The 26,083-nt window shown below is 42.6% G+C and overlaps 1 protein-coding gene across 3 annotated transcripts in view; it reads right to left on the bottom strand.

The window, feature by feature from the left end:
- fam189a1 (family with sequence similarity 189 member A1) overlaps nucleotides 1-24,327 on the bottom strand; it is a 135,263-nt gene extending 110,936 nt beyond the window's left edge. Inside the window, exons 1-2 of one of the 3 annotated variants that reach the window (XM_053676571.1) lie at nucleotides 23,944-24,327; nucleotides 20,131-20,198 (exon numbers count right to left, since the gene is read on the bottom strand). In XM_053676571.1, the coding sequence (XP_053532546.1) occupies nucleotides 20,131-20,187 (57 nt within the window). In that variant the 5' untranslated portion in view covers nucleotides 20,188-20,198; nucleotides 23,944-24,327. Of the gene's footprint in view, nucleotides 1-9,609; nucleotides 10,901-20,130; nucleotides 20,199-23,943 lie in introns of those variants that run through there. The other 2 variants (XM_053676572.1, XM_017458504.3) reach the window with 2 other exon arrangements.
- Between the last annotated feature and the right edge of the window lie 1,756 nt (nucleotides 24,328-26,083).

Raw genomic sequence — 26,083 nt, 5'->3', positions numbered from 1 at the left:
GTTTATTTTTGAAGCATAAAATCTATTAGGAAGAAAATGCTGAAGCCTCCTGAAGCCTCCCTCGTGCCAGACCTTTCCTCTATGCAGGGTTTGCACAAAAAAACAAAACAAAAAAAACCCAGCAACTATTTGAATGACAGGTGGATTATTTTTTAGCCAGAAGGCAGTGGGAGTAAGAGGCTGAGGCATCCATTAGAGCTGAGCGAAGAGGTGTGGAGAATCGGTCCTCCTGAGTCCAATAAGCTGATCCATCCAAATCAGACATGACTGTCCTTCATTCCAAATTTCCCTCTCTCTCTCTCTCTCTCTCTATCTATCTATCTCTCGCTCTCAGTCTGTGGTCCGGCTTATCCGTGTGCCTCCACATGAGGGTTGGCGTACGTCCCTTAACTGTCGAGCCAGCAGCCGCTGTAGGGCCGCAGGAGTCTGAGTGAGCGCTCCATCCGCATTTCCACCCGGACGCGGTGCGGCTCGCCAGGCGACACACACGAGGGTCTGCGCGAAGTGCTCCGATACTGTATGCGTTGCTGGTTCGTGGGCGGAGACTGACTCGAAGTAAAAATTGTACGAGGGTGAGTATTTGCCGTGCCTGTCGTGTTTCCATGGATACTGCGATTTTCTGCGAGTCACGTTTATAGCTATGTATCTTTCTTGGATTTTGAAGTGCTTTAGTTGAAATACATAAATAAATATCTTCAGATGGACATGGATATCGGCAGACGCTTATCGGTATCGGAAAAGAAAAGGAAAGAAAGAAAAGAGGGGACGGGGGGGGGTGTCATCTCGAACGCAGTCCCTAATTAAAACAGTTCCTCCAGGATTCCGCGATTGCAGAAACGGACAGGAGGTCAAGGAGAACGCCGCGATATTCAGAGGAGCTTGCGATTTTTTTTTTTTTTTTTTCAAATCACTGCAGATTTTTCCGCAGATCTGGGCCACGTCGCACGACGTGCGTTCAGCCGGAAACCCTCTCCGAGTCACGCGCGTCGAACACGAGTACGGCTAAAGGGTCTCGTCTGCCGACGAACGTCGCCGTGAAAGACGATTTTGTGCGATCGATCTCGATTTCGCCGATCCGAGTAGTTTTCCACAATTTTTTTTTTTTTTTTTAAATGTAAAAAAAAACGCACAAAAATCTCCACAAGATGCACCGCAAATTTTTTTTCTAAGGCCGCAGCAATCATTAAAAAAAAACAAAAACAAAAACTGCGGCATCCGGTATGGGCTGATAAAACTGACTAACTGTTATACTGCGCAGAATTTTTACATTAAAAAGAGAACGCGAAAGGCTTTGTACTCTCTCTCTCTCTCTCTCTCTCTCTCTCTCTCTCTCTCTCTCTCTCTCTCGGGAGGAGGCCTTGCTGTCAGTGGGAATCATGTGAGAGGAAAAGAGGGATGAATGAGTGAAACAGTGCAGCGTCTCACCGCTGAGCGTGGGCCTGCGGGGATGAACACACAAAAGGCATTAATCACCAGACCTCTCTTTGTGTGGTCCACACACACACACACACACATTAAGCACAAATCATTGCGCTCTAGGAAATACTCTTTAACGCACACACACACACACACACACACACACACACACACACACACACACACACACACCCTCCATGAACGCGAGCTTAAGGGATATACATTGACTACGAATAACACATCGAGTAACGTGTGTGTGTTTTTTTTTTTACATTACAGTACAGTATCCTTTCAAACATATCGACACTCTATTTACGTATTTATTTTTTTAAATAATGGTACATCTCCTTGCCATAACAGCTTTCCACTCTGGCGTTCGTGTCATCGCTGCATTAAAACTCCACATAAGGTCAGTAAGAGACGCCGGTACGGACAAAGAAATCGCCATTTATCGCACGTGTACGCGCAGACGACGTTTATAAATCCCAAACCGTCTAGACGGCTCCGGCTGTGCACGACCACGCTCATCCGCATAAAGACACGCCCCCGAATCGCCATACACGCTCGACAACTTCCCTTTAAAAAGCCCAGTAATGTGCTCGTGGAGCTGCTTGTTTTTCGAAAAAAATATATATATATATATATTATGATATATATATCAACTTCAGCGATTAAGAAAAAAAAATTTGAATTTGAAAATCGAATTGAAAATTTTTTTTTAAATAGATTTCACGTCCATGCGTGCGTCCTATCGACCCGATTACTGTACGTTTGGAATAATCCCTCATCACAGTAGTTTTCCTTTGCCGGTTTTGTAAATGTGATGCAACGTGAGTGATACAAACACACGGAACGCATCTCTGTGCCATTATCAGCTCACACACAGTCACAAATTCTCTCTGAAATGTTCTCGTGACTAATGAAACACAGCTCGGGGATCAGCTAAAGCTGCACTGGGCAAACCGAGCCTCTCACCGCTCTCAGCAATCGATCGGTGTGTATTTTATTAGGCATGAGACGTACCGTGTATCGCGATATTTCTGCTTAACGTTCATTATGAGCTCTACCTCATAGGTAACGTGCACCTATCTTACACGCTAGGCGGCAGCACTAGAGGTAGTCACATACACAGCACGAAGTTAACCAGAAGGGTCATTTAATCGGGTTATTTTCTCAGTCTCGGGTAGTTTTTGGGTAGTTTTGTGTTAGTGGCTGGGTTATTCTCACTGACAGGTGAATCGATGCGCCCCTCCCCCACCCCGACACCTCAGCCCAGAGGTAACGGTTCTCACACGGAGACTGTCGGATCTATTTATAGATCCGTATCGACATATTTATCCATAAAACCATTACTGTACACTCGAGAAAGCAGAAACGTGCGATAACGGTCCGGTTCACACGACATCGAATGCAGCGCTGTCTTCGTCATCTTCGGCGTACTTGTCTGTAACGCCCACTGGACCGTAAGTTGGTCACTCCGTTGTTTTCTTTGGACGTCTTAAACGTCTCCTCTGATCAAAGTCTGACGTTTTCGTCTTAAATACGTGTCTTATTTGAGTCGTTTACTTCAACGTCTACATATAAACACCACTTTAGCGGCTCTACAATACACTTCTGAACACCGTGTAGGGATAAGAGAGACGCCACGTCGACGTATTTGTTTATAATGTGGTATATTTGACGTTTTCAAAGGGTAAAAATAACCCTGGAAATATTAACGCGGTCGGGAAATAAAACGAACCCAGCGTTTCTGTGAAAATGAAACGATCGTTTGGGTTGAAAACCAACCCGTCTGCTGGGTTACAATTAACAACCCAACCTGATGGATTAGTTCAGCCCAGAATGTGTTCTGTCCCATATTTACCCGGCCGCCGCGCTAAAAATAACCCAATTTGGGTGGTTTTTTTAACCCCGTGTTTTTTTTTTTTTTTAAGAGTGTACGCAGCAAATCCGTAGATATATGTTTTTCCATTAAAAGCTCCTCCTCATGTGAATAGATGACAAAGAAATATAAAAATATCTCATTTATCCGATCACATTTTTGTCCCAAAACTTTTGCTGCAAATAATAATTTTTTTTTTAATACTATAATTTAAATAAACGTTACTATTAGAAAGATTGTTTTGTCTGAGGAAATGTAAGTTGCCTGTTATAATTAGTGAAGGGTGCCAATAATTCTGGGGTTGATTGTGTGTGTACTAAAACCAGCACACACATACACAATGAACACAGACACGCTGAACACACACTGAACACACATTGAAAACACACACACTCTGAACACACACACACACACACACACACACACACACTGTACACACACCCACACACACACACACAGGAATGTGCCAGTCTCTGAAAGGCTCTAGAGGGCAACAGGATGTTTCTGTTTAACAAAAAAAATAGTGTTTTTTCACACACAAACAATGTTTCCACCACTCAGAAACACACACACACACACACACACACACACACACACACACACACACACACACACACACACACCCCACCACCAAACTCCCAGCTCCATTATAACTCCATTAATAATGAGTATCACACATTAGCACACGAACGGCGTCACACACTTATTTCACACACGGCTGTCACACACTCCTCCAGCGTCGTTCTCTCGGTCTTCACTCAGCACTGATGCTCTTCTCAATATGCTGCTAATTAGGTTTTGTAGAGGCGACTGGAGTATTTTTAACTTCAGTGAGGAAAAATGGTCCTATCTTAAGTGTGTAAGAATGTCCATGGATGCGTTTTATAATACATCTCACACACACACACACACACACACCTTCTCGACTCCCCTGGTGTTCTTGCCGAGCACAGAGACGGTGGGAGGGTCTGTACGTCTGACTGATGCCCCACACCGAGAGATGATGGATTTTAGTAAAGGAGAGGAATGGGGGAGGGGCGCAAGATTCCGAGGATAAAAATAGGGGTCTCCCAGCACGAGGCGCATTGTCTTTCCTCACCTCTCTCTTTCCTTTTCTTTATATCTTTATAACTGATGTCTTCCATTCCCACTTTCTCACATTCAAGCTTTTCACCACATATTCCCTTCTTCTTCTTCTCATCATATTCCTTTTCCACCCCATACATTCCCTTCCTCCTTCCTTTTCCTTACGCTGACATTCCTTTTCCTCCCGGCCTCTCTCTATATATCTAGATCTAATATATATATATATATATATATATATATATATATATATATATATATATATATATATATATATATATATATATATATATATATATATATATATTTCCTTTCCCTTTCTTTCCCCTTTTTCCCCATTCTCCATATAACCATCCATCCATTTTCTGGAGCCTGGAGCCTATCCGAGGGGACTCGGGGCACAAGGCGGGGGACACCCTGGACAGGGTACCAAAACATCACAGGGCACAGTCGCACACACATTCACACACTACAGACAATTTGGACACGCCAATCAGCCTACATGCACGTCCTTGGATGGAGTGGGGGAGGAAACCGGAGTACCCGGAGGAAACCCTCGAAACACGGGGAGAGCATGCAAACCCCACACACACAGGGACACGGCGGGAATCGAACCCCGACCCTGGAGGTGCGAGGCAAACGTGCTAATCACTAAACTACGGTGACTTCACCGACCCCCCCCCCCCCCATTTCCTTCCCCTTTCCTCTCCTTATATCTTCTCCTTCACATTTCCTTTCCGTTTCCTTCTCTTTCCTTTATCCCTTTTCTTATCCTCGCCCTTCCATTCTTTCTTTCGTCTACTGCATTTCCCTTACATTCCCTTTCCTTTCCCGCCTTCACTTTCCATTCCCTTTCTCTTCTCATTCTTATTCCCATCTCTTTTCTTCCTTTTCCGTTCCCTTATGTTTTCCTTTCCTTCTTATGCTACCTTTCCCATCTCCATTCCCTTCTGTTTCTTTCCCTTTCCTTTCCATTCTTTCCCACTTCCTTTCTGTTTCATGTCCTTTCCTTCTCTTCTTTTGATGTTTCTTTTCCCATTTCCATTTCCCTTCTACGTCCTTTCCTTTCCTCTCCCGTTCCCAGTCCTTTCTGCGTCACTCCACGTTTCTCCCGTTCCCCTTCGCTTTTCATCCCTTCCTTCCTTCCTTTCTCCTTTCCTTTTCTTCACGTAAATATTTTTTCCTCTGCTTTCCTTTCCTATGTTACACTATGTTACGTTATATTCCCTACCGCCTGTCGTTCCGTTCGGGTGGTTAGTGACAGCCGAACAGCGTGTGTGTTTGTGTGTGTGTGATCTGTGTTCATCCGTTCGTGGTGTGTGTGTGTGTGTGTGTGTGCAGTGACCTCAAGGCTACTTATGCAAACCAGCCACTGCTGATGCCTTCTGCTGAATGTTGAATTCATGCGCCTTCTGCCGTGTGTGTGTGTGTGTGTGTGTGTGATAAAAGAAACCACACAAAACAGAAAATCCTGCCTCTTGGCTTCTACACAGAGAGAAAAGCACTGGTGTGTCACAAACCAGATTTTACATGACAATCTAGAACACATGTAACGTTAAAGCGCAGACGGAGTTCACAGCGCTATCAGGAGCGTAACAGCTCTGTGTTCATCAACCAGACACAAGACATGCTGTTTCACCTCTGACCCCCGGGCTGCTTATCTCCGTCACCACACGCACACACTTCTCCCGTGTATATGCGTCCACACATCCCTCAATCTGTATGCTACTGAGGCGTCTTGTGGCGCTGGAGGGGGTCTCTGGCACAAAACCTTAGAAGTATTGCCTTATAAATATTTACTAATGGGCATTGGGGAATTTGAAGAGCACATTTCCTGCACTGCTGTTCTTTACATCGGACGGTAAAGACAGACGGCTCTGGGGGATCTCTCTCGGACAGAGCGGTGTCGGCCCACGGCCCTTGACGGTCAACAGCTACATGCCTGGTTTATAGTCTGGATAAATTTACGCTGCCAGGTTTCTTTAACCGTTATATAGCGTAATGTCATGGAACGTCTGCTAGACGAACGACTCGTGTTAGAACAGCTACACGAACCGTCGTTCTCTCCGTTTTCTCTCGAAGTGAAGAAGAAGAAGAAGAAGAAGAAATTCGACTAGCGCCGACACTGGAGACTCCTTCCAGAAATGCGAAATAATCACAGCACCAGGTCAACGATTCTGCGTTTTCCTTTGTTAACCTGCAGCGTGTTTCTGAACCCTGTTGATAACTAGTCTTAGATTATGTAGATGGTTCACCATACGAGTCGCTGCGAATGAGCCGTCACGATGCGTCGCGACGTGAAATGACCGCATTAGGGGCGTCGTGAGAATTCACATCATGGAAATAGGCGTCGTACGGATCGTGTACGTAACTCGGCTGTACTGTCTGAACGCCCGGAGGTCCCCGATCTGTTCGACTCAAGGAGATCAAACGTAAACGGAGCATGCTGGTCACATGATCGCGTTCTTTCTTGGACAGCCCGCGCCGTTACTGACAATCATCTGAACTTACGAAGCGACGGATAGCTCAGACTGACACGCACTATAGGTTGTAAGGTTACAAAACCGCATTATGACTTAAAAGGAGCTTTCAAATGACACGGAATTCGCGAAGTCGAAACACAGAAGCCGGGCGTTTTAGCCGACTTTGGAGCTCTACTTTGACGGCGTCTCAGGCACTGCTACAGCGATCATCATGTTTGATTATCGTTTCCGCCGGGTCAGACCCTTTGTTTATGTATTTATTTCTTTTTACGATATACTGCGCCTGTAGTATGCTTTGTCTGCGATACTGAACTTGATTTCATTTAACACAAACAGAAATTGCTCATTGTTTTGAATGGTTTATATTTCAAAAAAGGGAGTCTTTTCAGTCATCGTTCTTCTTCGTAAAAGTTTTGTTCAAAGTATGATGTGAACCCGATCGAAGCGAGTCGTGACCGGAGTGTATTCTTACACCCCTAGCTGCTCCTAGAAAAATGATAACATGTCAGAACGAGCACATTAATACAATCCCGTGGTCTGAACTATAGCTGGAACCGCTTCTTCAGATTTGAGTACTGGCCACTGTGTTATAATTCTAATTAGAATTATATATAACAAAACAAACAAACAAACAGAAAAAGACGAGTGCACAGTAATGCAGCAGATGGAAAGCAGAATGACGGCCCTGACGTCACACGAGCAGTCGTCCAACTTACATCCAACTCATCAAAAGTAAACTAACGGAAAGTAAACATACAAATTAAATAAGCACGTTCAGCGCTGGTAAGGTGCAGTCATGATCTTGGCTGCTTATAAGATTACCCAGAACACCAAACTCCTAGAACGAAGGAACAAACAAAGATGTTCCCTGATGTATTCACGAGGCACGAGGGCTCCACTGGAACTAACTGGATTTGCTCTGCTCCACGTCCAGCACTTTTTTATGACCTTCTTTGTCTTTCCAGAAACCCTCTGCATGAAGCAGATGATGTCTTTGGACACGTGAAAAAGGAAGTACTAAACCGTGAGTAACGCCGCTGAGCGGTCAACGTCGTGACTAAAAAAAAAACAAAAAAAAAAAACGTTCACCCTGAAGGTAGCGGTATATCAAAAACGGCGAACAGTCGAAGCATAGTGTCCCGACGTCGTTTTAGCGAGTCCGGTAAATACCTAAACGACTCGAAAACAAACAAGCTGTACATCGGGACGGCTTTCCGTCACGTTTTTATTACCTTACTGCAAACACTGGCAGATCACTTCATCACTTCAGCATGGCATTTCACAACGGGCATTTAATTTATGACAGGATTTCATAAAGCATGCAAGATCTCCTGCCAAACCACACACCGACAACAATGCCGTCTTAAAACCGAGCGCTGCTTGTCCGTATTAATAACGCTCTGTGGTGCAGTGCAGTGTTTACACATTATACACTACATACTACGTTACCTCCGGAGATACTGACAACCCGTGACTTTACTCGTCTAGTGTCCATCTGAACAAAGCGATTAGATTGAGGACAGGCGTGCTTCTTCCATGCTTCAAACATGTCTAGGTTATATCTGGAACATCTGAAGGAATTCTTATTTTTAAATTTTGTTCATATCGGTTCGATCGCTTGTTTGTTTGTTTGTTTGTTTTTAATGTATACAGAGTACAGATGTCATACAGGTGTTCTTTGTATCCTGCGAGATGTAACGATGGTTTATCTGATTATTCATAGAAAGCTTGATCTAGCACTAGATCCAACATACAGACCGGAACACTTTCGGACAATCATCCTGGAGTTAACTCATCGTACTGATTGTTCATAAAGGCACCAGGGTGGCATGATGAAAATAAAGAGGGGCCCCTTTGATTTTTTCTGCTGCTGTACTCATAATCGGCTCGGGCGCTGATTATCTGAAGAACCTCCGAGGAAGAATGTAGGGGGGTTTTTCTTTGGTGGAAAAGAACCAGAAGTGGGGTAAATATCCATCCGTCCATCCATCCATCCATTTTCTGTACTGCTTATCGTACACAGTGTCGCAGGGAGCCTTGAGCCTATCCCAGGGGACTCGGGGGATGAGGTGAGGGACACTCTGGAAGGGGTGCCAACCCATTGCAGGTCACAATCGCACACACGCCCATTCACACACTACGGACGATTTAGAGATGCCGATCGGCCTACAACGCATGTCTTTGGAGTGTGGGAGGAAACCTCTAAAGCACGGGGAAAACATGCAAACTCCGTGCACACAGGGTTGAGTTGAAGTGGGACTCAAACCCCCAACCCCGCAGGTGCGAGGCAAACACGCGAACCACTAAGTGGGGCAAATATGCTTTATTATTATTATTATAACAAATTAATAAAAAGGTAAACTGATGTACACCACGTCTACGGTAAAGTCAGCTGGACACCAAACCGTGACAAACCACTGCACCACAGCATCCCTATATTAAAGAAGAGTAATTTACTTAGGGAGTGGTTCAGTGATTCATCAGAAGGTTGTGAGTTCTAATCCCAACACACACACACACACACACACACACCCACACCCAGCTGCCACCAATGGGCACTCGAGCAAGACTTTTAACCTCCTTAACTTGCACAAATGTGTCCTGTCTCGTTGTGAGAACACATCAGACAAATGAGTACTGTATATGCAAGTCATAAAGCCTACTGTACTACATACCAGTGCGTTATATTGAAGAAAGAGAAGAAAAGGCAGGTGGAAACCCAACTGGCATTGAGATAAGACTTACCGAGAAGCCGGCCCAGAAAGGACAGGAATGCCTGACTCTGGGAGAGGTAGTAAGAGCCAAAGCGGCGAAGCTCACAGCCAAAATGAGACTCCCGAGCACCATCTGCGCCACACCGAGCGACAGCATGAGGCGAGTCCGCGTTCGGAGCTCCCTGAGCCGGGAAAGGCTGCGGGACAGCGCCGCCGGACTCAGAGAGCCGCCCCCTGCTCTCGGCATGGCGTTCACAGGCATGATCACGACGACAAAAGGGATCGGAGTTCAACTCGAAAACTTCAAACGCAGTACTTCCTAATTCAGAATTCAGTTCTCCGAGCACATGAAGCGCGGTGCGCAGCGTGATGGGAGTGCGCGCGGGGCATCCTGAGCTCTCTCCGTCAGCACATTCAGGGGAGAAACGTGCTCCCTTAACGTTACACTGCTGTTCGTGCTGTCTCACCGCGCTGCTCTTCAGGTGCAAGACAAGACGAAGAAGAAGTATCTCCAAAGTAAATTTGGAAAGAACGTTATCCGGAAGGGGGGGGGGGGTTTAAAAAATTATTATTATTATTATAATTATACAAGGCGCACTTTGAGGACGCGCGCACTAGAGGTGATCCATCAAATCCATGTCAGAGCGTCACGGTTCCTAAAGCGACCAGTCGTCCTCCTTGAGTCAGCACTGATAATAAGTGACAAATAAAGATGATGGAAACAAAATGTAAATAATAATAATAATAATAATAATAATAATAATTTAAATGAAATTCAAGGCGCGCTTTTTTGGTGTTAGTGAGCTGGATGGTGCGTCCGCGTCCGGCAGGTGATGCAGTGTGTGTTAAAAGGCTGCATATGGCGCGTTTCTCTCTCTCTTTCTCTCTCTCTCGCTCTCTCTCATACACACGCACACACACACACACACACACCACAGCACTGGCTTTGACACCAAGGACGCGAACACCATCTACCGTCACCCTCATCGATAGAAGGAAAACTGAATGTGCGGTTCTCCTGATCTTCACATTCAGCACATTTAGAAGACGCTTCTGGGATGTAGAGGTCGTCCTGCGCCTCAAAGACATTCAATTGAGGACGGAAAGACCATGCTTTTTTATTTGATTTTTTGGTCAATATATATATATATATATTGTGTGTGTGTGTGTGAAACATGAGCCGCACTCAGCAATGTTATAGTAAAACAACAGGATGTGTTATGGTCATTTTATTATTATTATTATTATTTTAATTTTTTTTTAAAGGTAAGGCATGTTCTGAATTAGGTCCGTTTGACACGCATTTGTATTACAAGACGTGTGAAAATATCTTCTAAAATATCCCCACCTAGAGGCCAAGCATGAGAACTGCACAATTGCGCTAGTGCTGGACGTGACACGTTTCTCATACAATGCGCTGAAAAATGCATCCAAATGTGTTCCGATAGCAGTGAAAAGAAACACGTGAAACCAACCACACGGCTCAACATACAAAAACAAAAAAAGGTACCGAAGTGTACTTTTCCCGATCAGTAAGAGTACCTGTTTTGGACATTGAGTGTACATCGAGCTTTAAGCCGTACGTACAGGATTGCGTGGAGTTTTGTTTGTGATTGTCGCGGCCAAGGAGGCTAGATTTATCTGCGTTTTTTTCTCTCTCTCTCTCTCTCTCAAAATCCTCGATGCAGAAAGATACCGGGATCGGCGAAATCGCAGTGGCGCGAAATTGTTTTGCGCGAACTTTCGCAGTGATGTTTGTGGGTAAATGACACCTTTTAGCTGTAATCATGTTCGACGCACGTGAATCGATGGGGGCTTTGGTTAAAAGCGCGTTGTGATGATGTCACATGGTACGTTGTGATGACGTCACGTGATGGTTCTTGGCCCGAATCTGCAGAACGTCTGCAGCGACCTTTTCCCTCCCCCGAGAGCGTAAACAGTCGGTCTGGTCATTCCTTTTGACGATGGCGTTTAGTCAACTCCAGAATTTTTGTCACCCTTTGAGAAAACGGGCAAAAAGTCATTTATTTATCCATCTTCAGTAAAGCTCTTCAGGATCACAGTGGATCTGAAGTCCGTCCCGGGAACACCTACCAGGACAGAAATGTTTCCTCATAGAATAAAGGCGATCAGCCAAGCTCTAAGTACGCCGGTGTTAGCACGGAGGGTAGAATGATGATCTCTAAGGACTGAATTTAAGCAAGAAAAGCCCAAAGCAGATCCTAAATCTGTGCTCATATACCGAGAGGTGGATGGTATTTGGTAGTGACGTAGTTTGCTCCAGAGACTTCCCCTCATTAGCATCATGTTAGCAGGAAACTCTATGCTCTATCTCTGCATTCTGTCCTTCTTGTCCTGCTCCAGTTAAGAGAAGTGACCCAACAACACACCAAGCTGGAGGCGGATGAAGAGGAAATGGATGTGCTGAGAGATTTGTCACCGTGCCGTGCTTGGTCGCTGGGAGGGAGGTGATTTAACACACTTCAGACTCTCCTGCTGTCACTAAATGCTTCACTTTACCAGTGCTTCAGGGAGGAACGCAGTCATATCACAAGAACCCAAAATTCATGTGAAATATAGGCAGAGAAAGAGACGGAGACAGACACAGACAGGGCTTCATCTCTTTTATGAAATGCATATGAAGTACGGACGGAGAGAAAGACACGCTACATTGATATGGAACATAGAAACAGCAGGAGATGGACGACGCCGAGACTCACTTTCTCCGCATTCAAAAAGGCTGCCCGAACCTTGTTTATATGTCTCTCTGCCATATACTCTTAAGGGTTCTTCTCTTGCTGGTTCTTCTACTGTTGTAGAACACCACGACGAGGACTTTTCCTATCAGAAAGGGTTCCGAGCAGAACACAGAGAACCAAGCGAAGAACACTGATTAGCAAGAATGCTGACTAGGAGTCTATCTGCCATGCACTTTTTTTAAAAACTCTGAAGGGTTCGTCGGTTGTCCTTCCATCAACTGAGTGTTTCAGTATCGGAAATGGTTCCAAGTAGAACACACAGGGTCGACCGAAGAACACCGATTAGGAAGAATGCTGATTAAGAGACTATCTGCCATATATCTAAAAAAAAAAAAATTTCGGTTGTCCCTCTATGTTCTTCTGTTGTAGAACCCATCAACGAAGTATTTTCCTATCAGAAAGGGTTCCGAGCAGAACATAGAGAACCAACGGAAGAACACTGATTAGGAAGAATGCTGATTCCCGCATACACTGTATATATATATATAAATAAATAAATAAAAAGAAATAAAAAAAAAATAGAAGTCTTAAGGGTTCTTCTGTCACTGTCCCTAAATATGTCCTCTGTTGTAGAACCCATCAACTGAGTCTTTTCTCATCAGAAAGGCTTTCAATTAGAACCTTTTTTTAAGGAAACTAACTCCTCTTGGGTATCCAATGACATCTTAAAGAAGAACCCTGTACCGAGTACCGGCACAGTTTATCTAAATATCAAACCCCTGAAAGGTTCTAGGTATGAAGAAGAAAATAAAATGACCAGTGATTTGGGTTCTTTAAGAGTTCATAACCTCCACAAAATAAAAAAGGGTTCTATTAGCAAGGAAAAACATGGTCGTGGGGAACCTTTAAGGTTTCCTCCAGAGGCACAACCCTAGAACCATAAAGAGTTCAAACATTTTTAGGAGTGTATGACCAGAGGAAGAGTGTGAATGATTAGTTTGTTTATTTATTTATTTATTTATTTATTTATTTAGTGTTGTTGTTTCCAGCACAATGTAGATGTGGTGTCGCTCAATGCATTTAGCTCGACGTAAATCGCACGGTTTTAGCGCGACGCTGCTAGCGGTCTGGCGAATGTTCCGGTTGTCTGAGTCAGCGAGTGTCGGTTTTAATTTCAGTTCCCCGAGGTGTTATATTGCATTTGTGCACCGTGTGCCACACATTATAAATGTCAAAATGTTCAAGGCTTTCTCGCAGAACTTGCAGCGTCACATTTCTGTGTGCTTTTATTTTTCAGACCATTTAAGTTAGACTGCCAATCAGTGAGGAGTTTCACGCTAATACAAAGAACCTGCTGATATGTTTTGCGTTCAGCGCCGACATCAGAATCGAGGCTAACGTCCGACTCTTTTTTTGGAAAAGTCGAGCGTTTTCATTTCATAGGAAATCAAATCAAAAGTCTTTCAAGCTTGTGTGTTGGAACAGTGACATGACTTACAAAAATAAACACACAGCGTTGTGCCGGTTTCCTGTAACTCCATTTTTGTCCTGGGTCGAATAGAGCAAAACAGACAGGCCGCTTATATAACGTTAAGTCATGAATACATCATGATTTGGACGATGATGATGCTCTAGGCAAAGCCTAGCAGATCATGATTGTTTGGAGCTGATGGATCTTACTGATCTTCTCCTGCTATTTACCGTCATAATCAATTGCATTAAAAGGGCTCAGAGTGAAGGACCGAGACAGTGATGAGGTGGATGGATTACAGCTTCTCTGCTCTTCTCGAAATGCAGAACTGCCAGAGTATCGCCACAATACGTCCTGTAATATAATATAACATAACGTCTTCCAAACTGCTCCAGAAGCCTCGAGCGCAGATCATCGTAGGCCTCAGATAAGGCCCCATAATTCATCTTTTAATTAATAGCGATGTGGAATTGAGCCTCTGAGGGCAGTAGGGCTCGATTCATCAGGCTTATCTCCAAACTGAGAGATGTCGCATGCATAATTCTGCAGTGTCTTTCTTTCTCTCGTTCTCTCAGACAGACGCTCCCACAGGTTCAGAGACACGAATGCCAGAACTGTTGGCAGACGAGCACCCACTGCTGATCGAATGAGTCAGCACATACACACACACACACACACCATCATTTATCACAAGAGCTAAGATTTAACGCCCACGCTTCGTAAAATTAAAGTACGGCTGAGTCCGTTCCCTGAACCGTTTCTCTGGCTGCTAGATCAGAGGCAGAGCAGTTTGGAGTCTAGATAGGCGAGAATTCTGTGAGCATAACTGCACTTGTTGGAAATAACTTGTTGAGGTCAAAATTACAGTCATGACGCGGCATGTTTTTCCAAAATTACTTCAAACATCGACTCTTGCATGAACTTGAAAATATTATAGAGATGCGCAAATGGCTAAACATCATGTGCCCATCGACGAACTAAGAACAAATACACAAAGTACAAAAGAGACATAATATGCATTTCAAATCACAGTTATATAACAGGGACTGATCATATCTGGGGACTTAGGTCTCTAATTCACTGACTTGCGAGATGACATCATACGACTACAACTCGTACACTGGGACTTAAAATTAGACTCGGACACTACAGCTTGGGACTCTGGTCTTGACTCGGACTGAATGGCTTTGGAACGTGGACTCAACTCTGACTTTTATTTAAGACCCTGCACATACACTTACAACATTTGGTAGACTTTGTTTCTCCACAAAAATAAAGCTTCAGGATAGTACAACTTGCACTCGACAGTTTAAGACTCTGGTTTCAACTCTGACTCCATGACTTGGGGGTCTGGACTGGACTCAGGCTTTTCTTTCAGGACTGCTTCATACCTGAACTCGACACATTGGGAATCCGGTCTTGACCATGACTCTACAGCTAGAGACACTGGTCTAGAGTCAGACTCTAGGGTATGAGACGCTGGTCTAGACTCAGACTCTAGGGTATGAGACGCTGGTCTAGACTCAGACTCTAGGGTATGAGACGCTGGTCTAGACTCAGACTCTAGGGTATGAGACGCTGGTCTAGACTCAGACTCTAGGGTATGAGACGCTGGTCTAGACTCAGACTCTAGGGTATGAGACGCTGGTCTAGACTCAGACTCTAGGGTATGAGACGCTGGTCTAGACTCAGACTCTAGGGTATGAGACGCTGGTCTAGACTCAGACTCTAGGGTATGAGACGCTGGTCTAGACTCAGACTCTAGGGTATGAGACGCTGGTCTAGACTCAGACTCTAGGGTATGAGACGCTGGTCTAGACTCAAGACTCTAGGGTATGAGACGCTGGTCTAGACTCAGACTCTAGGGTATGAGACGCTGGTCTAGACTCAGACTCTAGGGTATGAGACGCTGGTCGAGACTCAGACTCTAGGGTATGAGACGCTGGTCGAGACTCAGACTCTAGGGTATGAGACGCTGGTCGAGACTCAGACTCTAGGGTATGAGACGCTGGTCGAGACTCAGACTCTAGGGTATGAGACGCTGGTCGAGACTCAGACTCTAGGGTATGAGATGCTGGTCTAGACTCAGACTCTAGGGTATGAGATGCTGGTCTAGACTCAGACTCTAGGGTATGAGATGCTGGTCTAGGCTCAAATTCAGTGGATTGGAACCTTGGACTTGACTCAACTCTGACTCTATGGCTTGAGACTCTGGTTTAGACTCAGACTCTAAAGCTTGGGACTCTCAAGTCAACTTTAATTGTACCACCTGTGATGCTGAACTTGATTCAGACTCTATGGCTGCAGACATTAGTCTAGACTCAGTCGCTAAGGTTTGAGACAGTAGTCTAAACTCAGACTCTATGGCTTGTTACTTTGGACTCGAATCTAGATTGGACTCTGGTCTAGATTCATAGTAGGTTTGGGACTCTCCCTGATTTATACAGCTTATGAAGCTGGAATTGATTCAGACTCTATGGCTCAGGACTCTCGTCTTAACCTGTCATATAAAGCTTGGGAGTTTGGACTCGACCAGTACTAAATGGTTTGAGAGTCTGGACTTCATACAAACTCTATGACTTGGAACTCTATGGCTTGGGGAGTCTGGAACCGATTTACACTCTGTGACACATGATGGTCATCTCAACCTGGACTATATAGCTTGACGCTCTGGACTCGACTCAGACTAAATGGTTTGGGACTCTGGACTTGACTTAGACTCTACTGTACAGTTCGGGACTCTCTTCTCAACCTGGAGATGAGAGGTTGTGTACTCTAGCACTGGAGTGTCAACTCTTACTCCATGTCTAGAAAATCTTGACACAGTGGCTTGGGTTCCTAGACTCAACTTGGACTCAGTGGAAAACCCATCTAAAGTTAAAAGATTTGACACGGATGTATTTAAAGAAACCAAAATCACCTGGCAAACGTCATAAAAGAGCTAATGCACAGTATCCTGTCACTGCCCAGATGTAAACTCTTACGATGAGTTGATTAGCTGGTCTTTCTGTTTTCGGCCTGGCATTTGGAAATTTTGCTCTATTTTTTGACTCTTGCACTTGGACTTCTCATTTTGTCACAGCCCTGGGGTATGTCTGAGTCGAGCGTCCTGAGTGATGTCGTATGCTACGGGCTACGACATCATCTGGCTAGACGTGTGCTGAGGTCAGGAAGAGGTCACCGTTTTTGGCCGTCAGACTGAATATTCTGCTCTCACTCACACACGCTCGGCTAATTACTTACTCGAGAACAACGTTCACCTGCACTTGGTCTACAGTGAACCTCTTGACTGGTGCAAAGCCTGAAGAAGCACAGTACTCGGTAAAAGCCAATTGAGGATTAAACCCCGGCTTAGAGAGGGATTATAGTAATGGAACAGAGGGTCTGTAATCACAGCTGGAGCACTGAGCTGAAAACACACAGCCTAGACTTAGAACACGAAATGTGCATGGTGTACGGAGTTTCTGGGATACGCCACAACATACAAACCAAATATTTAATCCTAATAATTAATAACGAAAGACACACTCAGAAAGACTGGGACACAGAAAACTCATTTTTCATTTCATCTTCAAACTCAGTACTAGTATATAGCTAAACAGTATGTACTGTATATTCAGTTCTAATTTGCATATCATCGATTATAAACTATTTCAAAAGAGCTTTAAAATCACACACGACAGGTTATATCATCCTGTATCTAGAAGGGTCTGAGATGAGTCCGAATCTTATATTATTCTCTACGTAAACTGTGTGTGAAATTTTGATTAAGAAATAATCGACGGATAAAAACTGTACTCGTTGGGAAATTTCCGCGGTACGAGAGGAATAAAACGCTTCGGGATGCGCCGTTATATCAGAAACCTTCCCAGGAGTACTCTAAGTTCTACTAAATCATTTCTGCGTCTTCATTTTTACTTAAGACGTGTTTACTATCGGGTAGGCTGAATTCAGACACAAAGAGACGATCCGTTTATATTCCGGCTCCAAAGGGAGGCTGAAGGACTAAAGCTAAACGTTCATTCTTATTGTCTCCAAGTCTCCAGTGCCTCACTCATTCATTTGCAATGTGACTGGACTCGGTTCAGTCCCATTAAAGTCATCCATCTTGCCTATATCACTTAAAGCAGCTGTAATCGCTCAGCCGGAGCTAAGAAGCAAAGCTCGTCTGTCTGAATTAAGCTTTCTGTCTATTATTTCCCATGATGTTAGGCTTCTCCAGGAACCCGGCTAACACTGCTAGCGGGAAAGACGTTCATTTATATAGGAACGCCACGTGTTTTAGATTTCCATCGGGGTGTCGCAGTGAGCTCACCGGACTTCCTCCTCCATCCACATCAACACACACTGCGCAACATTCATGAAAAGCTGTGTAATAAGGTCATCTTTTATGTCTTACCCGTGTGTGTGTGTGTGTGTGTTTCTTCCCCGGTGAGACCGCTATGTTTATTTCAAATAACACCGCTCGTAGACGAGGATGGGAAAACCTCAGCGATTTCATTTTGCTTGAAGAGCGCTCGAATTATTTTTCAAGGTGCTTCAAGATCTCGACTTGGATCAGGAGTGGTCTCTTAAGGATGCTTCATGCTCATCTGCAGCTTGTGATACTGCTGTAAGATCCAGCTCTTGAAGAATGCTGAGAAACAATCTGGATTGTTTAAGTAGAGCGATATAGGATGAGGAAAGTGATTAGTCACAGAGGATGTCCCAAAACCTTTACATGGCAAGAAGATGAATGGCGACTAACATACAGAATATGTGCACGGGAAATCTCGAATATAACGTGCATGGATTTGCCCAGATAATGATATACCAAGATCATTCAAGTGTACAAAGTTCTTAAGTCGGGTACAGAGTTTCACTCGGAGGGAAATTCCTAAAAATATGTCCTTGAGAACATCTCGGAACAAACATGAGACGTCCATCAAGGTGAGAAATGCATCACTTCGTCCCGCCATCCCGAGCTGTCTGTATGGCGGACGTGGTGGTAAAAGTAGTGCACCGTTGAACTCCGATGAGACTTGGGAAACGGCGTTGAGAGCTCAAACCACAATTTAGCTCAGTTTATGAGCAATTAGCTCATATATTTTAATGGACGTGTGGGTCGGACTCCCGGAAAACCATTTACTGGAGGAGACACTAAGATTTAAGGCTGATTTATTTATACTTGCTGTGTACACAAGATGGCCGCCGCTTGTATCCTGCAGTCATTTGGTGCCTCACTTCTGCAACGTTCACAGAAACGAACGTGACGCGTCCATGTGGTGGAAGATCAACCGAAATAGCGGAAGCCGTATAGAACCGTGTGACACTGAATAAACAAACAAATGTTGTGTCTCAAATTGAATAATCATGTACTACCTATAGATTATTATTGAGTACAAACACTACCATCTTTCCTGTTACAGTTAGTGTTTGAATTTTAAAAACCTCTTAAACCTACTGAAAGGTCCGTTTATGAGCAGCAGTCTCCTGGATTTTCTAGATTAGTCGATATTTAAAAATTTAATCCGAGGGTTTTTGATCCGAGATGCAGATCGTGACGACAATCACGACGACGGCAGAAAGCGACGGGGCTCCGTTCATCCGTTTAACTCGGCTGTGCGGGTTTTTTCCAAGTCGGAGATTAGGAATTACGAGTTAGGGAGATACGACCTCTAGTCAGATGGAGCAGTAGATAAGATGAGATAAGATTTTACTAGAACTTTTCCTAACCCCTCATGAGGAAAAAAAGTGTTACTGCAGCATGAAAGTAATAACACGTTGTGTGAGAAGGGAGATAAATAATTTTCTCGCACCTGTGCTGAGAATTCACTTTTATACACGGATATTTACGAGGTTCTGGGCCAGTAATGTGCTCTAAACCTCCGGCAGCCAGCTGGTGTCATTATCACAGTCAGACGATCGGGAAGGGAAACTGCTGTGTTGGGGTTATTTCATCAGGAATCGGTAATCGTGCCAAATTCGAACCTCGTTTCTGCGTCCGTCCTCTAATCTCCATGGCAAACAGACTGCGTGACGGGGAATCATCGTCACTCGCGTGCAGCTCTCCACTTTGTTGTGATGCAAACGCTAGATGAGAGTTTTATTCAGCTTCAAAAGTCTCAAACAAGCAATCATACACACGTGCTGACTCGCCTTTAATCCGGTCAAAGATTTCATTGATGTGGGTTATTTATTTATTTATTTTTTACTTCTTCCAGCCTGATTTTCTGGACTTTGACTAAATTACCCGATCCAATGAAATCCACGTCATTGAGCAAAATCGCAGTTAAGATTATTCCCCTGAGTCAGGCGTGGGAAAACCGAAACCAGGTGTCTTGTTATGCTTCACACACATGGTAGAGATTTAATCCTTTTTTTTTTTTCCCGCTTTACTCACCACCAGAGAGAGAGAGAGAGAGAGATCTTTTTCCATGACACGACTCCAATCAGACATGACAGCAGCACCTGTACAGAGACAAAAAAAAAAACAATTTCTTTTGTCAGGAGTTGGACTCCATTATAACTCTGCTGACACGGATAGAAATGATGTTGCTATAAAAAGTATAATTTTTTATTTAAAAAAAAAAGTATTTCTTGCTAAAATGGCGGTAACGTGTCCCCATGCAGCCAGGGGGCCCCGAGGGAACGTACACAGGCTCTCCTACACTAATGACATGACTGTTGGTGGGAACAGAGTGAATATATTTACCTATTACTCTTAAGTAAGTAAAAATAGACAAACAAATAACTTGCATTTGTGCTCAAACACTCCTGCTCCTGAATCTCCAGCTGCACTCAAGTGACACAAAGGATTATGGGATACATAAGGCACCGACGGATATATCCTTCATAAACACACTGCCTTTAAAAGGCAGCATTAAGGTAGGCGGCATTACTTTAAAACATTTCCTGCCCTCCTGCCACAAATACTTAGCAATTATGGAGCATGGTATACGTTTCAGACACCCAGTGTCTATTGGTAATAAGATAAATAAATAAATAAATAAATAAATAAAGTAACAATATGTACAGTATATTCTTCAAGAAATGGTTTCAAAAACTCTAGGCTCAGGAAATCTAATAGGAAATAGGTTACCTGGTGATTCCCCTGTCCTATCATACAACAGCTACTAATTTGGGGCTGTCTTCCGTCTTCCTCATACGGGAGTGAGTTCACAGATGCTCGTGATTGGCTAGTCTTTGTGATTGACAGGCGAGAAATGCCATCCCTCCCACTCAAACAGCACGGCCCTGGCTCCCGTCCGTTAGGTATTATTTTATTGGAAAAAATATAGATGTGATTAGAAAAAGACCCATCTAGGTCACTGTAATTAGGCCACAACAAGCTCTCCTCTTCCTTGATGTTTTTAGCTGTTGGCAGACCAGCTTAAGATGCATTAGCGCCACCTACTGACCTGGAGTGTGCAGTGGAGACTTAACCCTAACCCTAATTCTAAATGGTCGATTTAAACTGTAAATTCCAGTCTCTTTCCAAGAACTTAACCCTTGTGCGTCAATTTAAAAAAGTTCCATAGAGGACAAAAATGTCCGTGTCCAAAAACTGTCATAAAAAAATTATATATGTTTTTTTTCCACTTTCACTCATGTTGATTTTTTATTTATTTATTTATTTATTTATTTATTTATTTATTTTTTAACCGGCATCGGTTCTGATTATAATTACCAAACACTCATTCATTTTCAGAATTTTAACCCTTTAAATGCCGGTTTCTTTACATAATGCAAAAAATCTTCAAAGCTCTGGAACCTTCTATCATTCGTATACATGGGGTGGGATTTGTGATTTCCAGTATAACATCATTTCTTTCCTTCAAACTGTTCTCACACACACACACACACACACACACACACATCACATTCTCACACAATCATATCTGCATCATTTATTCAGTTGGTCTGCAGCGCTCTAATAATACAGCAGAATCAGAAAAAAAGGAAAAGCATGGATTTTCCCCAGAGACTAACCCCGAGAAAATACGACACATTTCAGAATTTAAAAAATAAATAAATAAATGTTTTGAGACTTTGTCAACAAAATAAAAGCCTATTAAGACAGAATGCATGATTTTATTCTTAAACGTCACAGGGATTAAATATTGCAGTTTCAATGGGGACATTTTTGTCCTTAACGTCCTGAGTGTAAGTAATTTGTTTACCCAGTTTAAAATAGATTTATGAAAGCAAATGAGGGTGAAATATTAAAATTCCGATAAAAACACACTTTTTGCAAAATTTATGCTGTTTGCATTCACACAAACAAAAGGTTTTTAAAAAAAAAAAAAAAAAAAAAATTTTAAGGACACACAAGGGTTAGAGACATTTTTTTGCCAATTAGTTCCATCGTACTCTACTGTAGTAACTGTACTCTAATCTCACCTTCAGCATGAAATCTCAACAATCTCATCTCCACCAAACAAGTGCACTCATCTTCAATAAGTCAGTCATTTAGAGTCTAATTACAGTCCGAGAGATTGGACGGAACACGTGCTGAATTTGTCCTCATTAATTTGCTCAAAATCTGTCAACTGTGATAAAACCATATCTGTTGACGATGTATTCTCAGCAACATTAATTATTTAATATGCAACATTTACAAACGTAATATTTGTACACTCCGGAGTTTCTATATCGCGATACGGATATGACTGCAGGGTGTTTATCTCGGTTTTCCTGCACGGCACGATGCGGGCCTGGAGAGGAAAACAATCTGATTTAAATGATAATCTGATGTTGTTGTGAGAATTTTTCTGCAACAGGAAGAAATGAACTTTTGTCCTCACAGGGAGATGAATTTTCTCCTGCTTTTGTGAATTATTCAGCTGCAGTGGTGAGTGAGGGTGAGAGAGAGAGAAAGAAAGGCAGAAAGAAAGAAAGACAAACCAACCCACACTGTCTCCTGGCATTGCAAGCTTCATGCATCAATTACACACACACACACACACACACACACACACACACACACACACAGGTGTGTATAGGTAGCAACTGCTCCCCTAAGATGATCCTAGTACCCATAGGGAGATGTGCAAATTGAAGAGACTGTAGCTGCCCCTCGTATTTCGTTTTCATCCCAAACCACCATTTAAGGCTCCCTATAGACCAACCCTTTCTCCACAAAGCAAGTAAACACACTCACTCACACTTTATGGGGAAAACACTGCTCAGACAACATGGTGCACAAGCCGAGGATAAAAAGTCATATTTTACATCATAAGGTTAGCCTGTATATTAGTTATGTGTCATTAATGAATGAGTCGGCTCTTTGAGTTGACTCTTTTTTCATGGACATTGAAAGTGTGCTCGTGTTAAGGGAGGTGATTATTAATGTAGATTTAAATAACACTTTCTAATAAAGTACAGACACAACAACACAATGAGATTAACATAGGAAGGCTTGGTGGATTTGTTTAATGCTCATCTCTAGTGCCAAAAAGATTTTTAAAAAATAATAAAATAAAATCCCATAAAAAAGTTTTTTTTTTTTTTTAATTAAAAGGCAGATTAAGACTTTAATGAAACAATTTCCGACACAGATATGCAAAGAAGAACAATGAGTTATCAAAATATCTTAAACTTTGTCTTAGAGATAAAAAAAACAAAACAAAAAACAACAACAAAAAAAAAAACAGAGAAAGAGAGAGAGCCGAGTCAAAGAGCTGATGAGAAACCAAAAGAGTCGACTCATTGGTCAATGAGTCAAATGGTTTGAAAGCACTGAACCGAATTTAATTAAGGTTAGCATTCAGAGCTACTTGTAAGTGATAAAGACCATGAGAAAATATAAAATAATAGTAATAAAATACTTAATCCGTGTGAAGTCTAAGGAAAACACGACTGTGATTGCGATTCGGTTGACTCTCACGTCAGATGTGATTCAGAGATTCGTTTGCCAATGAACAATTACGATATTAAACTGATACTACATTCAAATACGGCTGCATTTCCATGAACATTCACAAACAGCGCACTCGTGAGGCATTCAACTCTTGAAAAGTTAACGTTTCATTTAAATAACAGCTTAAATTCAAAAGGTTACACACAATAATCTGTTTATGTTTCTCATTTAAACAAACCCCACAGGAGTTCGGTTAGCGGTTAATGCTAAACATATGCTAATTACGGCACAATTACTTTTTGGCTGTATAAAGCTTTATTTTATTTTATTTTATTAAGTAATTTAGCAACACACCTGAGAGAAATGTTGATATCCCGGTTGAGTTTTTCTCATTTTCGCTGTCATTCTACCTTCATATTCAAATTAAATACCTACGTTTCCACTTGCTCTCTGAAGAAAACGTTAGCCTCAGCTGTTAGCTAGTTGCTTGGCATCCATCTTGATTTTCAGTTGCCTCGCAACAGTGTTCCCACACGTCCAGCGACAAAAACACACCTGGATGTAAAACTAATAATATTAACACTATTACATGAACTAATATATAATATAATAATAAATAATCGTAAATATAATGAAAAATTATATGCATCTGCCATAACATTAAAACCACCTGCCTAATATGGTGTAGGTCCCCCTCACCTTGTGACACCAAAATAGTTCTGACTCATCGAAGGAATGGACTCCACAAGACCTCTGAAGGTGTGAAGGTATCTGGCACCGAGACGTTACAGTGGATCCTTTAAGTCCTGAAAGTTGTGAGCTGGGACCTCCATGGATCGGACTAGTTGGTCCAGAACATCCCACAGAGACTCGATCGGATTGAGATCTGGGGAATTTGGAGGCCGAATCAACACCTTGAACTGTTTGTCAGGTTCCTCAAACCGTTCCTGAACAGTTTTTGCAGTGTGTCAGGGAGCATTATCCTGCTGAGAGAGGCGACTGACGTTAGGGAATACCGTTACCATGAAGGGGTGTACTTGGTCTGGAACAGTGTTTAGGTAGGTGGGACGTGTCAAAGGAACATCCACATGGACGCCAGGACCCAAGGTTTCCCAGCAGAACATTTCCCAGAGCATCACACTGCCTCCACCATCTTGCCTTCTTCCCATAGTGTATCCTGGTGCCATCTCTTCTCCAGGTAAGAGACACACACACACACACACACACACACACCCGGCTGTCCACACGATGTAAAAGAAAACATGATTCATCAGACCAGGCCACCTTCTTCCATTGCTGCATGGGCCAGTTCTGATGCTCATGTGCCCATTGTCGGAGCTTTTGGTGGTGGACAGGGGGTCAGCATGGAGGCATGTGACCGTATATATATATATATATATATATATATATATATATATATATATATATATATATATAAAGCAATAATAATGCAATTGAGTGTTCAATTAAAAAAAAAAAATAAAAAAAAAAAAGGGAAAAAAGTTACATCAGCAGTTCAGAATTAATACAGCCCCCTTCCAAGCTAGAAAATAAGGTGAGAGTTTGTGGAAATAAATAGTTTGGAATGTTTTGTTGTTTTGTGTTTATTAGCAGATGAATGTCCAGGCCTGAAAGTAGAGGCGTCAGCTCTTAAATGATGATCAGAGCACAAAGCACAAAGCGCACGGAGAGGAGCTCATCAAATTTGCATGGCAAAGAAGAAAGAAAAACACATAAATCACCCCTGAAGCTGGTGCGCAGAAACAACCGCCGGGAGCAGAGACACCTCAGTTGTGCTGTTATGTTTTAATGTTTAATTTAACATATTTACAGATTATAATCTTATATATATATATATATATATATATATATATATATATATATATATATATACACACACACACACACATTATACTTTTTTTACATCAAGTTTTTTGCTTGAACAGATACATTGTTTTACGGATATATTTTTTGTTTATGCATATAATCAGAAGTATTTCTAATTTTAAATGATTCAAATGATTTTAAACTGTAATACTTATTTCTGAGCCATTTAAAACTAAATCGATAACAGTCTATAGTATAAATAAAAAATATTATTATTGTCATTATTATTACAGCAGTTCTACTCATGTTTATAAAGAGGCAGGTTTATTAGACATGAAACCCTAATACGGTTAAAGAGGAACATTTCTGCAGCCCACATGGACACGTTTGAATTCATTTCCTGTACAGACAATAACAGATACTTAAAATAGGAAATGAACAGGAAATTTAATTTCAGTTTCATCCTTACGCTGGAAAACAATGATAATCATCTAAAGGCTTTAGCGTACGGTCTCGAACACTGTATCTTTAAATAAAGCCATCTGAATTCATGTCCCCTCTTATCTTCCTGCCCAGACTGCACACCAATATATCGATGAGGAAAGATAGACTATCTGTAGAAGATAAGGAAAAACCGGTTTGTGAAAGGAGCAGACGTCTCTCTCTG

The sequence above is a fragment of the Ictalurus punctatus genome, chromosome 27, assembly GCF_001660625.3.
Source record: "Ictalurus punctatus breed USDA103 chromosome 27, Coco_2.0, whole genome shotgun sequence".
Classification (NCBI taxonomy): Eukaryota; Metazoa; Chordata; class Actinopteri; order Siluriformes; family Ictaluridae; genus Ictalurus; species Ictalurus punctatus.
This window is presented reverse-complemented; position numbering and strand designations above follow the sequence as displayed.